The sequence below is a fragment of the Anticarsia gemmatalis genome, chromosome 1 (genome assembly GCF_050436995.1).
Source record: "Anticarsia gemmatalis isolate Benzon Research Colony breed Stoneville strain chromosome 1, ilAntGemm2 primary, whole genome shotgun sequence".
Taxonomy (NCBI): Eukaryota; Metazoa; Arthropoda; class Insecta; order Lepidoptera; family Erebidae; genus Anticarsia; species Anticarsia gemmatalis.
In genome coordinates, this window is record NC_134745.1 from 13,530,175 (window position 1) to 13,545,394 (window position 15,220).

The window sequence follows — 15,220 nt, forward strand, 5'->3', positions numbered from 1 at the left end:
GTGTTTGGCTATCATAATTTTCTATGGCCAGTTAATAAGTATAAAACCTACATTTACTATTCTTAAAACTAAAAAACATTTTGTTTAGACAAAAAACACCCGATCTTTATCATATTTCAATCTAACATAGCATAAACTACGCAAACGAAATCAAACCACAGCCAATGAGCTGTCAGCATCACAACTAAATATTTGTTAGTCATAGAGAAACGAATGAATGTTAACCCGATGCTGCATGTGAATGAGTTATATACGTACTCTAACGGGATTTGTCAAAACAAAAAATGGCAGCGGTGTAGGGATAGAATAAAAACGGTTGATATTTTTCGCTTCTTTGATTTGATGCTGTTTTTATTGTTATTTTAATACGCATCATACTCTAAAACAGTTTATTTATTACTAGAAGCGTTGTTATTTCATTTGGTAGAAATAAATTATTTGACAACTTTGCTTTTTCTGAAAAAAGCAGTTTCTTTGTCTCCTGAAAAAAAACAGTGACTTTACAAGACTTTAAAAAAACAAAAACTTAAAAGTAGAAAGAACTGTGTACAATGTGTGTACAATTCATCAATTTCCTGAAAGTGTTCTTCTGTTACTGTTTCTTTCAATCAAAGCGAGATACGGCCATAAATATGTTTTTAAAATACATCGAAATATAAAACAAAAAGAAAATGGCAGCCAAAATTTCTGAATTTCATCAGATTTCTGGAATGAAAAATTTCAGAAATCTGATGAATAATGACATCAAATAGCCTGTAATCTGAAGGAATAAGTAAAAACATTAATTAATGTAAATGTACGACTTATTTGAATATTTTACATTTGGTACAAAATATTCTATTATGGTAATTTATTAAATCTAATGGATGAGCCTTTTATCGCTGATAAGTTAAAGTAATAAAATCCTTATATTGGCTTTATAAGATTACTAGCTGACTCGCGCAACTTCGAGAGAATGGGTGAATTTTTTCCCCGTTTTTGTAATATTAATTACTGGTACTCTGCTCCTTTTGGTCGTAGCGTGATGATATATAGCCTATGTCCTTTCTCGGGTATCAAAATATCTCCATACCAAATTTCATGCAAATTGGTTCAGTAGTTTAGGCGTGATTGAGTAGCAGACAGACAGACAGGCAGAGTTACTTTCGCATTTATAATATTAGTATGGATTATGTCGATGACATGAAATGCATTGCAGATTGTTAGATCTATAGGAATGATTCTAAAGAAACGTTTTAGAAATAGGTTTAATGGTTTTTCTTTTTAAATTCGCAACACCTTAGTTGAAAAACTACCACAACATTTTTGATAGTGTAAAATTATAATTATATATTTCAGTACAACTATGTATTTACTGCATAGTCTTAGTCTACGCTTTCTTTTCGGTATTATGACTTAAAAATACTTCCAAATCATCAATAAATAACGAAGCAGTTAGAACTTGAACAAAAAACATTACAATCTGATATGACCTTTGTGAAGTCGAAAATACGAACATACTCTTATCAAAGCCAAAACATTTGCAACCAATAACACTACAATTGAATATGGAGACCCTACTCAAATGCACTACCAATCACCAAACAAACACGGCCAGGGGAAAATCTACCTTAAGCCCCTGTATTAAAGTTGTTAGTGATTGTAAATGTAATTTTGCCGGCACACATGACACGAAAACTCATGAATAGATATTGCGATGACAAAACCGCGTAAAATTGGAGTTTTGGTGTGACGTAGAATTATTGTTTTACTCGTTTAGTACTGCGTTTAGGACAGATCGCCACCTAGGGACTATGAAATACTGTTCTAGAGGTTTTAATAATGTCAAAAAGAACATTTGTTGAGGCATAACCTCTATACTTCAAGGTCGATAATTTGTGTCTTTAGCTGTTCGGTGATTCCATTGTCATGTACTTCTAACTATGCAATAGACTACATTTTCAAGATTTTTAACAAGAATGTCTCAAATACTCCATTTGATTAAATGAACGAAATTTGCATATGTTTGCCTTTTTCCCGAGCTCAAAATGAGCTGTAATTTCTACATTCCTGTCATTCCTCATTAATTACACAGTTTATTGTTGATAATTCAACTAAAATCCGTTGAGTAGTTTTTGTTTTTGTGTAATTAATTATTCAGTTAAACCTTTCCTATCAAATGATTATATTCGCAAAAATCTAAAAAAAAATATTATGTTGAGTAGCTATTGAGCTTATCACCGCTATCAACAAGACACAACTCTGTCTAATTAGACAGAGTTATGCCCGGTTTCTCTTACAACATAATTATAATGACGCACGACCAACGCACGACCAATATCATTCATTTAGTTCGTATTAATTGTGTTCGTATAAAATTGAAATAATCCTTCTCCCTTTAAAAAAAGATTTCCGATTATTTCTTCAACCTTTCTCCATAAACCATTGAAGACAATCTACCTTCAAGATCTACATAGCAATTATTCTAAAAGACTTTACGGCAACCTTCATAACGGATGGCCCCATGGGAGTGAGGTTCTAACTAACGACAGTCGGGGGAAGCGAAGTATTATGAAATGCAATTACTAAGACCATTCTCTTAGTCAAGGGAAGGTGGCGCTAAATGGAGGATGTTACGGGTGAATAATTGAGGTGAATATAAGTAAGTTTGGTTTGGAAGGTTATTTAGTGCATTTCTGGATTGAGAATCACCTTCCGTGGTTAATTGTAGGCTAATTGTTATTTCACAGGTCTAATTTGATCGTGAGAAGCATGATTTTCAATAGTTGGTACTATTGAGTAGCGATTGGCGTTGATTGCTGTTACTTATCTTATATCTTAGCAATCTGTTAAAGCTTAGTGAGGATAAGATGTCAGAAATCCTACTAAAAATATTATATTATAAATACGAACGTTTGTAAGTATAAATGAATGTATGTATGGATGACTAGCTGACCCGCGCAACTTCGCTTGCGTCACATAAGAGAGAATGGGGCAAAATTTTCCCCGTATTTGTAACACTTTTCATTGCTACTCCGCTCCTATTGGTCGTAGCGTGATGAAATATAGCCTATAGCCTTCCTCGATAAATGGACTATCTAACACTGAAGAAGAATTTTTCTAATCGGACCAGTAGTTTCTGAGATTAGCGCATTCAAACAAACAAACAAACAATCAAACAAACAATCAAACAAGCAAACAAACTCTTCTGCTTTATAATATTAGTATAGATTGTTTGTTTGTATCTGGATGTATGTATGTATATTTGTTTGTTTGTTTGTTTGTAACTCTTTCACGAAAATGGTACTGGCCAAATTCTACAGAAATTTGGTACACTGATAGCACTGATATCTTCACCCATGGAATCTTTTTACGCGGTCAAAGTCGCGGACAAAAAGCAATTACTTCATAAAATCAGAAATATTATAGGTAGTTATCTATTCTGTTTCTGTTCTATTTCTGATTTTATGAAGTATTTTACAATAAATACAGAGAGTACTACAAAAACCTATATATTAGTTTGCCCGCGATATAGTTTAGTTTATAAATCTCAGTACATCGTCTTCGGGACCAATATTTGTGGAGCATATACGTACAAATATTTGCTGCTTCGGATCGAACCAGTGACCTTTACTCTTGCATCTTAAAGTGTCCTCCCACAACTCGATGGTGTCACTTTAAACTTAATGTTATTATTGAAATCAGGCCAGGTTTATCAGATTTCAGATTAAAAAGTCCTATATAGTTTAAAATTTATATATAGTTTTCTTTTTAATCTTCTGTTTGAGGCTACAAATGAAAATAATAAGTTCGCTGTTTTATGCTAAATGGATAAAACACATTTCTGTGGCTGTGGCTGGCCAAGATTTTTTCCCAGAGGACTTAAACTGTGTGCTCTATATTAAACATTTCTTAAATGTTTTCATGGTACCCTATTACGCATTACCATTACCCATGGCTTAAAATTAACCCTCCACATAGAGTTTCCCGTTACAAAAGGTGGTATATGGGAGCAAACAAACCGTAAATCTAACAGTAGGCGGTGTCACGGTATATCCTTGCACTCAGAGATAAGAGCCAAAAAAAATCTATACGACGTCACCTTATCAATAAAAAATTATACAACGTTGCCTTTAAAGGTGTGGAAAATGTGTTAAAGAATGCAAAAGGGTGATCAAAGACATTGAGTCGATTTGATAATAAATCTATTTTACGTCTAACATGAACACTAATATAAATGCGGAAATCTGTCTTAATACTACGGTTTCATAACTAAAGCAGTCAATCTAGCTTTATATAGTTTACCGTGGATACACGACATACACGTAATATCCCTGCTAATATTATAAATGCGAAGGTTATCTGTTACGTTTTGACGGCTATCATATTTAACCAATATTATTAAAATGCAACTACATAATCAAGAACTAGGATCTTTTCGAGAACTTTTTTTACAAAACCAATTCCTAATCTGCGCCTAAGCTTTCTGCCATGAACCGGGCACGTTACCAAACTCCGGACTACTGTCGATTCATATTCTAGTATAGATAAGAAGAGACCAGTAGTACAATTTCCAACCCTGGAATCAAATTAAAGGCAGCGATCATCAGTCGCATACACTATCGACCGCGCTTTAGACGCACCGAGTTTTAAAGCAGCAGAAATTACAAGAGTACAGTGACGTCATAATTTATAAATACTCAAAACGCGGGCAGGGTTCATCAAGCTGTGGTGAATTAGTTATGACGGAGCCCCGGGTAGGTCCGATGTCGTGTGAATGCATTAACATGACAACACTACTGTGGGTCAGAAAGGCCTTGCTTGTTTTCGTGGTTCAAGCTTAACCTGTACAAAATTTGTATGGTAAGTATAAATAAAATAGTTTTAAAAAGTCAGTAAATGTGTGAAAACAACTGTCAAACTTCCATGTTACAGATATTTAGAAGTGACGCAATCGGTTGTTCCATTCTCTTCCATTATCGACTACCGTCAACCGGCTAACTATCGAGAAATTTTGCACGGAAACCTAATCAGCGCCTCTAGCGGGCTCCATAGGAACTATTTTGGCTATACATTTTAAATGACAAAGTCTAATGGCAAGTCATGTTTGCACTCGAGTAGAGAATTGGGCTACGGGCGTATTGATTTTTGATTGTGACTGATTACTCGTAAGGTAAATAGGTTTTAATCAGTATTCTAAATGCTAGGACCTGGTTTGTTAGCACTTGTAAGACAAACACGTCTTAACTGGCATTTCAAGTGCTGCAAGACATTTTTTTGGTGAAATGTTTTTAGAAACTGGCTATTTGTAAAAGCTTTTTTTTTATTCAATTTTCTCTTTTAACAGGCGGTAAAGAATACCATAGTAATTCTACATTATACATTTAAACTTTCGTTTAGATCAATAAACCACACGCCCGAAATAATAAAGCGCTACACAAGCATTTCAACGCATAAAAAATTTATACCGGAAATTAAAGAAAAATAAATACAGATAATTTTAAAACTTTTTGTTTTTTTATGTCATCGCTAGCTCACCTTTGCTTGCGTATATTTTTTGTAAAATAAACATTTCTAATTAAGTTCATAAAAATTGGTTTGGCGTTAAGAGTGTTTAAAACAAACAGACATAAATATTAACTTGGGAATTTACTCTCGAAATATTAGTAGGTAAGAATCATATGTATCATATCATTGGACAATTCACACACGATCATTTGATTCTAAACTAAGCAGAGCTTGAACTATGAGAAAAAAATAACTGATAAACATACTTATATACGTCTAAATACATATTTATATAGCAGAACAAATACTCGTGCTCATCACACAAAGATTTGTCGCGGGTGGGATTCGAACCTACCACACGCGGTTATTGCGGCGAGGTGACCACTTTAACTACTTCGCCAAACGTGCAGTTAAAGTATGGACGTATGGACATTTCGTACCAGGCCTATTAAGTCCATACGAATCTTTTTGCCTTCGAGTAATACAAAATTCATGGAACATTGAACGTGTTAAGGGTGCCCAAGCCGCTCTAAAGTGGTGGGTTAATGTTCTTTCAACAAACTCGAGGATTTTTCAGACTCTGTAAACAAAGTATGGGTTAAAAAGAGATTACGTTACGCCGTAAAAGTTTTACGTACACATTTCCCGCCCGTAAATATGGAGAACGTATGGACACTTTACTAAATTCTGTTTTTTATTTTCAAGATTTTTCTTGGAACTTTCGATGAGGTTGTGTTTGGAGTATCGTTTTTATGTATGATAGCTGACCCGCGCAACTTCGCTTGCGTCACCTAAGAGAATTGGTCAAAATATTCCCCGTTTTTGTAACATTTTTCGTTGCTACTCCGCTCCTAATGACCGTAGCGTGATGTTATATAGCCTATAGCCTTCCTCGATAAATGGGCTATCTAACACTGAAAGAATTTTTCAAATCGGACCAGTAGTTCCTGAGATTATCGCGTTCAAACAAACAAACAAACAAACAAACTCTTCAGCTTTATTATATTAGTATAGATATGATACTTACAAGCACATTTTTGGACGTTCTTGGTTTTTTTTAAGGTCAGTCGTAACATCAGTATAAGCTCGAGTAGATTATGGCAGTACGTCTACCCCTTCACATGCAAGCAACAACATTAATGAAGAAAAATATGAGTAACTAGCTGACCCGCGCAACTTCGCTTGCGTCACATAAGAGAGAATGGGTCAACATTTTCCCCGTTTTTGTAACATTTTTCGTTGCTACTCCGCTCCTATTAGTCGTAGCGTGATGAAATATAGCCTATAGCCTTTCTCGATAAATGGACTATCAAACACTGAAATAATTTTTCAAATCGGACCAGTAGTTCCTGAGATTAGCGCGTTCAAACAAACAAACAAACAAACTCTTCAGCTTTATAATATTAGTATAGATTTCATATACAATGGCTTGCACCAACCTAACATCTATAACCTTGGAAATATAAGAAGTGTAGTGCTAAGTCCCACACACATGTGATAGAAATATTTGTTACTTATTATTATTGCTATCTATCTATTACTGCAGATAGCATATTACAACAGCCATTAGTACATTTTTTTGTCCCACAATCTATAAAACTTAGAATCTCGTTAAAGTAAAAGAGGGCCCCATCTAATTCAGTTTCGTATTTGAAACAGATAAGCAACATTTCAATCTGATTGCGGAACACAAAGGTCCGTGCTTTTCACTAGTATCGTGTTATCAAGAGTTTTCTAAAACCTTTTATTTACTTCTAACGGCATTATTTTTGGATTCTTTTTTGCACTAGAAGAACGGCTATACACCGGACTAACAATTCATATTGTATCGCTATAGCAATGAAAATGCTTTTACTTTTTTTGAAAACCGTTTTTGTCCCAATTGCTTCCCCCAAACGAGGGAGGGAGTTAGGCCTTGAATCCTATTTCTTGTGCTCTATTAAAAGGTATTCAATTCTACAGAAAACTACTATCATAAAAGCATATATTATAATACTGCTATTGAAATGCACCTAAAATTTAGTTTATACAGGAATTCATTTTGGTGCTGTAATAATTTCCATATTCCTAAGTCCTTATTCACCGAGCGAACTATTGTTCTTGTATTACAGAGTACAGGTCTCTGTACTACGGTATCACGGAAGAGTATTAGTATCTAATGCAGAACTAATGTGTTTCACCCGTATATCACAATTACCAATGGACATAGAGTTGTCAAACAGGTGCATTTAGTTATTTTGTGAAGAGAAACATCGTGTTTCTATCATGAATGGAGCTAGATTCTGTAGCGCGATTCTCTCCAGTTGGTACTGTCGAGTCTCGAAAGTTTAACATTTGAAATTCATACATATAATCACGCCTTGCTCCCATAGCGCTAGGCCAAAGAACGTTACTTGGTAAGATCCTTAAAAACTTCACTTGCTTTATTCATATCCATTTCTTGTCATACATTAAAATGTACTGCAAAAATACATTCCATGTTAAAATATTTATTAGGTATATTAATATTGATAGCTAAATTATTGGCCTTCAAACCCAGGCAACACACCTATGATAATCTATTTTTACTTGCTTTGACGACAATAAAACATCGTGATGAAGGCTTGCAAGCCTGAAAATTCTTCAAATAGTTCTGAAGGGAAGTCCGTTAAATATTATTTAACCTGACGTGTGAAGTTGATAGCCAGGATTATTGCAAAGGATTTTTATATCCAGGTATTTTTCAAAACTGACACAGGGCAAAAGCTGGTCTACCAAAAAAGGCAATATGATTCTCATTAACAATTCATATCCAGTCGAAAATCTCAGCCAAAATTGCAACGAAAAAACTAACTAGGAAACATTTTTCATTGCACACATAGTTTCGAAATTCAGCGATGATGGCATTCCGAATTTTAGCATTACAGAATTTTGTCCCACATTTCTGTTCATTGAAATTCGGAATACATGTTTCGTACTTTATCTGTATATTCTGTGGTCACCATTAAATATGGCCGACCGATTCAACGAATTGAAATTTTATTTCGGATAAGTATTTTTAAATGATTTTGAGCGAAGTAGGTATTTAGTAAGAATTATGTTGTAATCTCGTTATAAGTTTATTGAGTTTATTGTCAGTGTAATAAAAATAATTATATGTCGTAGTTAGATGACATCTTCTACAGTGGTTTGGAATCCAGTAACAATATTTTAAAGTTACACACAGCACAGTAACCTAATATGTTGAGCAGGTTAAATATTATATATAAGTTATCTTTCTACATAGTTTTTTTTTAGCTATTTTATGACAAGAGTGAAAACTAATAAATATAGTCCTGGCTTTAAAAATGTAGAATATTATAAAAACTACATTAAACGTATTTGTAAAACAAATGGAAATTAATTATCAACATTTAATTATTACTATTTACATCTGTGGTATTCAAATAATAACAATAGACAAAATATAGAGCTTTTATAACTTACATCAATAAATGACTAAAATGACAAAAAAACGCTAGATGGCGCTCAAACTGTAAACATTGCCCTTTATTCGTTCTGTTATTTTTTTTGATTAATAAATTAGTAAATAGACGTTAAGTGTTGTAATTTGTGCTGGAATCTGGTTACTAGCTCGAGTTATACAAGTGACAGTGTGGAACACGTTATAACTGCTGTTAAACCATTAATAAAGTGACCTAAAGACATTCACCTACGTAGTGTTGTGTGAACTAATTTACATAGTATTCGCAAAGTGAAGTACGGTAATAACCAGACAAATACAATAATCTTGAAGTGACAGTGAACAAAAACCAAATACAAACTAAATAACTAAAAAAACATTATCTATAAAATTGTGAACCATAAATGTCCGTTTTTTATTCAAATATAGAAGATACTACAATAGCCACCTAGTGGAAAATAGACACGCCGCTAATAACAGATCAACTGGAATATTTATGTTAATACTGCTATTCATCCATAGAGGTCTCTGTCAAGGAAAAAAGTATAAAGTAAACAAACAATATGGATCACTTACGCGACACCTCCAACTCATCTCCCATCACAACAAGTCCAAATTCGCCAGATACTGCTCAGAAGAATATAACTATCCGTAGACATAAAATGAATATCCCAACTAACAATTCGTTTGATGGTCTCCCGGAAGAATGCGATGAAAGTGAAGATTTACTATACTCTTCCTTAAATTCATCACCAACTCGCGAACTAAATAGAAGCACTCCCGCAATTTCAGCCAACATTATAGAAGACATAAGCGAAATGAGAAATAAATTATCTGTGCTCCAAGAAAAATTATTAAGCGCGGAAAACGAGATAGAGAACTTACTTCTAGAAAATACGAAACAAGCAAAGCAAATAAGTGAATACAAGTTAAAAATTGATCAATTAACACACATATGCAAGCAAACTTCAACTAAAAAACCAAACACACAACAGCGCAGGCTACTACATAAAACTAGACTGGACTTCTCCGATACCGACTATGAACTGATTTACCGACATAACCAACATGATACAACAATAACGCCATCTAGTAATAAATGTGAAAAACCACAGGACTTCGTTCGATACTCAAAGCCAAACAGCTTCATAGGACAAACTCTCGGTTCCCCAAAACCAGATGGCGTAACCTGTAATGAGATGGAGACTAAATCTGACGAAAATATACAATCTCAAAATTTTACTAAAGATCAACGCAAGAGACCAAAAGTATGTATATTAAGTAATAGCCCCTCACATAGTTCATTAAAATTTGTGGATAACATGTTCAGTCAATGTGATTGTATTCGTTATATCTTGCCAAATTGTAACACAAAACATTTGCTTCAAAACATAAATAACAAGTTGCATAATTATGATATGAGCGACTATTGTTTTATTATGTTAGGTGAAAAAGATTTTAAAACTAGTACATGTAACTACTCAGATTTGATTACAATTATAAGGGAATCCCTACTCCATGTTGTAAAAACAAATATAATTATACTTACTCCCACCTATGTATGTGGTGCTCCAATATACAATTACAAAATTGAATTGTTTAATAACCTATTGTATTTAGAACTCCAGCAAAATACATATGCTTTCTTCTATGATACAAATCTAAATGTTTCCTTGGACATGTTCTCAGTAAACACTGGAAAGTTGACTGCTTTTGGAATAAGACATATATATAACAACATTTTGTACAACATCAACAATGATTATATGCATTTTTATGGATACCCGGTAGTTACCCCCTTCCCGACAAACGCTAATGATATGCAGTCTACGTTTTTTCTTAAATAGTAACCCTTCAAAAAACAATAAAAAAACGACAGGAGTTACTAAAAATAAAGCCAATAGTAACAAAAAAAAACGAATCAAACGAATAATGCTGTATTATCAGAATGTACGTGGTCTTCGATCGAAAACTGCTATGTTTTACAACAATATGAGAACAATATCTAGTGATTTTATAATTCTCACAGAAACTTTTCTGAATAGTTCGGTCAACGACGCGGAACTATTTCCACCTGAATATGTGGTTCTACGAAAGGACCGCGAAGGCGATGTCGGATGGGGCGGTGTTCTATTGGCCGTAAAAAATTCTTATACTGTGAAAAGAATTACTAATGTTGATAATCTATCTAATGATAAAGAAATAATATTTGCTACCGTTACGTGTAAAAAAATTAAATTGTTTGTTTGTGTGGTTTATTTGCCGCCAAGTTACAGTGATCAACAATATCTAGATGTGTTATCATGCATGGAAAATGCTATTTCTGACTACAGTGAATACTCATGCTTAATAGTTGGTGATTTCAACTTGAAGTCGTGCAGTAAGAATGTTACAACTCAATTTAATAGTTTTTTAGAATTTTGTAAGTTGCGACAGTGTAATCATGTGTGCAATAAGTATGGAGGCATCCTGGATTTTGTACTAACTACTCTTAATTCAAGCAATATTGATGTTAATTCTGAAACTGAGCCTTTAGTACCTATTGACGCCTATCATCCTGCTTTAGAGATATTTCTCAAATTACCTATAAACGTAATGAACAATAGCTCTATATCTCCAGGTCACCAATTAGCTACGGAATGGAACTTTCGTAAAGCAGATCTTATTGGACTTTACACTGATCTTGCAGGCATAGACTGGACAGAGCTAACGGATCAGCAGAATTTGGAATTGAATGTAGCTGTAGATATATTTTATAATAAGCTCAACGATGCTATCAGCATGCGGGTGCCCCTAAAATCAATAAACCATTTAAATAAATATATATATCCACATTGGTACACTAAAGAGATAATTCATTATATAAAGTTAAAATATTTTAATTTGAAAAAATATAAATGTTTGGGTTTACAATTCAACAAAGAATTATTTAAATACTACAGAACTAAAGTGAAGCATCTTATACATACCTCCTATCAAAGTTATATGCATAATGTTGAGAATAATATAATTAATAACTCATCTACTTTTTGGCAATTTGTTAAAGATAAACGGTCCGATAGGAATCAGCTTAAGGAATTTGTATACAATGATAAGATAGTAGAAGGCCAAGACGCCGTTGATACATTCGCACATCATTTTGCTTCCGTTTTCCATAAGGAAACCCCATTATTAGATCCAAAGATAGCTGAGCGTAACAGTAGAGACATTGGTTTTTCAACACAAATAAATATCGACCAGATAGGTATAGATGAAATAAGAAAAGCTGTACGTCGCTTAAGAACATCTGCTGCCTATGGACCCGATAATATACCCGCTTTTATAGTTAAAGACTGCCTTTCTGCACTAGAGGAACCACTTCTTTACATATTTAATCTCTCTCTCCACAATAGTTGCTATCCTAGTCGATGGAAAGTTTCAAGAGTAATACCAATACCCAAGACCGGAACATCGGCTGAGATTTCGAATTTTAGACCCATTGCAGTCCTTTCCGTGTTTGGTAAACTTTTCGAATCTGTTGTTAATGATAATATATTTAAACAGGTCAGTACTCGCCTAGATAACTCACAGCATGGATTTAGACCCGCACGTTCTACCTTAACTAACCTTACTAATTTTGTTGATTTTATAAATACCAGAATGACCGCCGGATGTCAGATCGACGCTGCATATTTTGATTTTAAAAAAGCATTTGATTTAGTTGATAATGATGTCCTTCTCACAAAATTTAGCTCGATTGGATTTAGTTTCCAATTGCTTACGTTTATGGCTGACTATCTCAGAGATAGGAAGCAGTATGTAAAGTTGGGCAATTTTGTATCGCAGGAGTACTACACTCGATCGGGGGTTAGTCAGGGCAGTACCCTGGGACCAACGCAATTCTTGATAATGATAAATGATCTGCCCAAATGTGTTACAAGATCAGAATGCCTGATGTTCGCTGACGATCTAAAGTTGTACACAGCCGTCTGCGACACCAGTGATTGTCGAAACTTACAGGATGATATTGACGCTATCGCCGAGTGGGGTTTGGCGAACAAATTATCATTCAACATTTCTAAATGTAAGACAATAACTTTTACTCGTTCCCGTACTCCCATAAAAGTCACCTACGAACTGGCCGGTGAACCGCTCGAACGCGTCACTACAATACGAGACTTAGGACTGACTCTCGATTCTAAACTTAACTTCCATGAACACGTAAAGAAAATCTGTAAAGAGGCGAATAAGTCGTTAGGTTTTATAATGAGAACTTCATCTCAATTTCAAAATGTTCACGCAATAAAACTACTCTACAATGCATACGTACGCAGTAAACTAGAGTATAACGCAATAGTATGGAATCCACATGAAAAATTGTATAGTGTCATGATAGAAAAAATCCAGCGTAAATTTGCCCGCTATGTTTATAAACGTGTGCATGGATATTACCCATATTTGTATCCCTCGATGTTCGTTTCAGGAATGGTTGGCATGGAAACTCTAGAGCTTAGGCGTAAATTTGCTCATATGATGCATTATTTCTTGTTGTTAAATAACAAGATAGACAATCCATCGGTACGTGAGTCAATTCACTTTAATGTGCCCGATCAGTACATGCGAGGTGTAGGAAGACGCCAGCATCGTCTATTCGCCTGTCCGCCATCATGGCGCTCGGCACATGCCACCAACAGTCCTACAGGGATGGCTATAACTCTATTAAATGCATTCCTACAAACCAATCCAAATGCAGACATATTTGCTGACAGCAATACGAGAATGATCTCAAGTATATCTATATATTTAAATAATAATATTATATAAGTTGTGATAATATATTTTAAGTCTGATTTATGGTGTGTGTATTGTTTATAAGGTATTGTTATTTTTGATTTGTTATTGTTTGTGCTACTTAGTATTGTATATTATAAAATGTTGTATGTAACTTAGAATAACATATAAGCGCTTTGGTGAACACTGTAAGCTTGTACTGTTTAATAAATAAATAAATAAATAAATAAATAAATAAATAAAACAAAGAGTAAAGCCGTCAACGATGAATAATTGCATCTCCTTGAGTGGGCCCTTAAATTAATTCAAGTTCTACCGTCATTCAAGTCATGTCGTTACTTAGCAACGTGACTGGCCGGCGCTGTGTGTCCGGATTTCCTCATTACAGATTATGTCCGGGACTAGATTGAGCCCTTCTGCTCAATTTTGAGAAGATTCATAAGTTTTGAGCACGCCATTTTGCTGGTGTGTTGAATTTTTAAGTTTGATGTTTTGTTTGTAAGATTTTTGGGGTTGTGGATTCCACAGTTGAACAAGCAGGAACTCCGAGTTATTAAAAATGCGACGCATAATGTACGTGCTATTGCATTTATTTACCGTCGGGTTTTATTTTTTTCTCTAATCCCCCTCTTAGCCCCTTTCTCGTTCGTAAGGAGTCCTTGCCTAGGAGTGGAGCAGTCATGGGTAAAAAAAAATATAGCGTATATTTTATTTAAATAACAAATTTGTAATGATTTCAGAAGTCGCTACATAGCCATTGGTATTTTTGAATATGTAACAAAAGTGTTCATGCTTGTATTAAAAAAGTCTAGATAAAGTAATCGTTAATAACATTTCAATTTCAGATACCACTTTATTAAATGAACCCTATAAAAATCACTTGGCAACATTACATAAAATATCATCTAAATAAATAAATAACACGAACATAAACACAGACTTGCTGGACCCTCGACATAAACTTGTCACATCGGAGAATATCGTAAAAAATAATAAATAACGTCACTTGTTGCTCGTGACGTCATACTTGTGACGTCACGGCACGTACGCGACATAACCGTCAATGTCGGTTACGGTTTGAAATTTTTGTTTCGTTATTTATTTGGATTTGAATTTTATGATTGGATTGAATAAACTCTTGATCAATGATAGGTACGAAGACTTATTTAATAGCTGTCAAAGAGATAGCCTAGCTTTCACCACTGCTGAATAAGTATCGGTTTGCTTACCAGATAGATGGCATTTAGACAGTTGTTTTTATACATTTACTTTCACTTTACCTGTCGGGTAGGTTATACGGCAATTATCCATAAGTTGTAAACGACTTTTATCTTGTAACAATGAAAAATCACATGCAAAAATATATAGTATTATTAGGCTCATTCTCAGGCAAGGTTTTTTATCTAAACGTATCTCGGTTATTGTTTTATTACGTGAAAAACAATCATTAGTGAAAATTGCACAAGTAAAAAGAGAAGATGATATTAGAAATAACATTTATCTCACAACGGTAATAATAAA

At 34.1% G+C, this 15,220-nt stretch overlaps 1 protein-coding gene across 1 annotated transcript in view; it reads right to left on the reverse strand.

Moving 5' to 3' along the window:
- Positions 1 to 9,965, reverse strand: part of LOC142977181 (uncharacterized) — a 38,511-nt gene extending 28,546 nt beyond the window's left edge. Inside the window, exon 1 of the mRNA XM_076120936.1 lies at positions 9,506 to 9,965. Coding sequence (XP_075977051.1) covers positions 9,506 to 9,523 — 18 coding nt within the window. The 5' untranslated portion in view covers positions 9,524 to 9,965. The remainder of the gene's footprint in view (positions 1 to 9,505) is intronic.
- Positions 9,966 to 15,220: the final 5,255 nt, after the last annotated feature.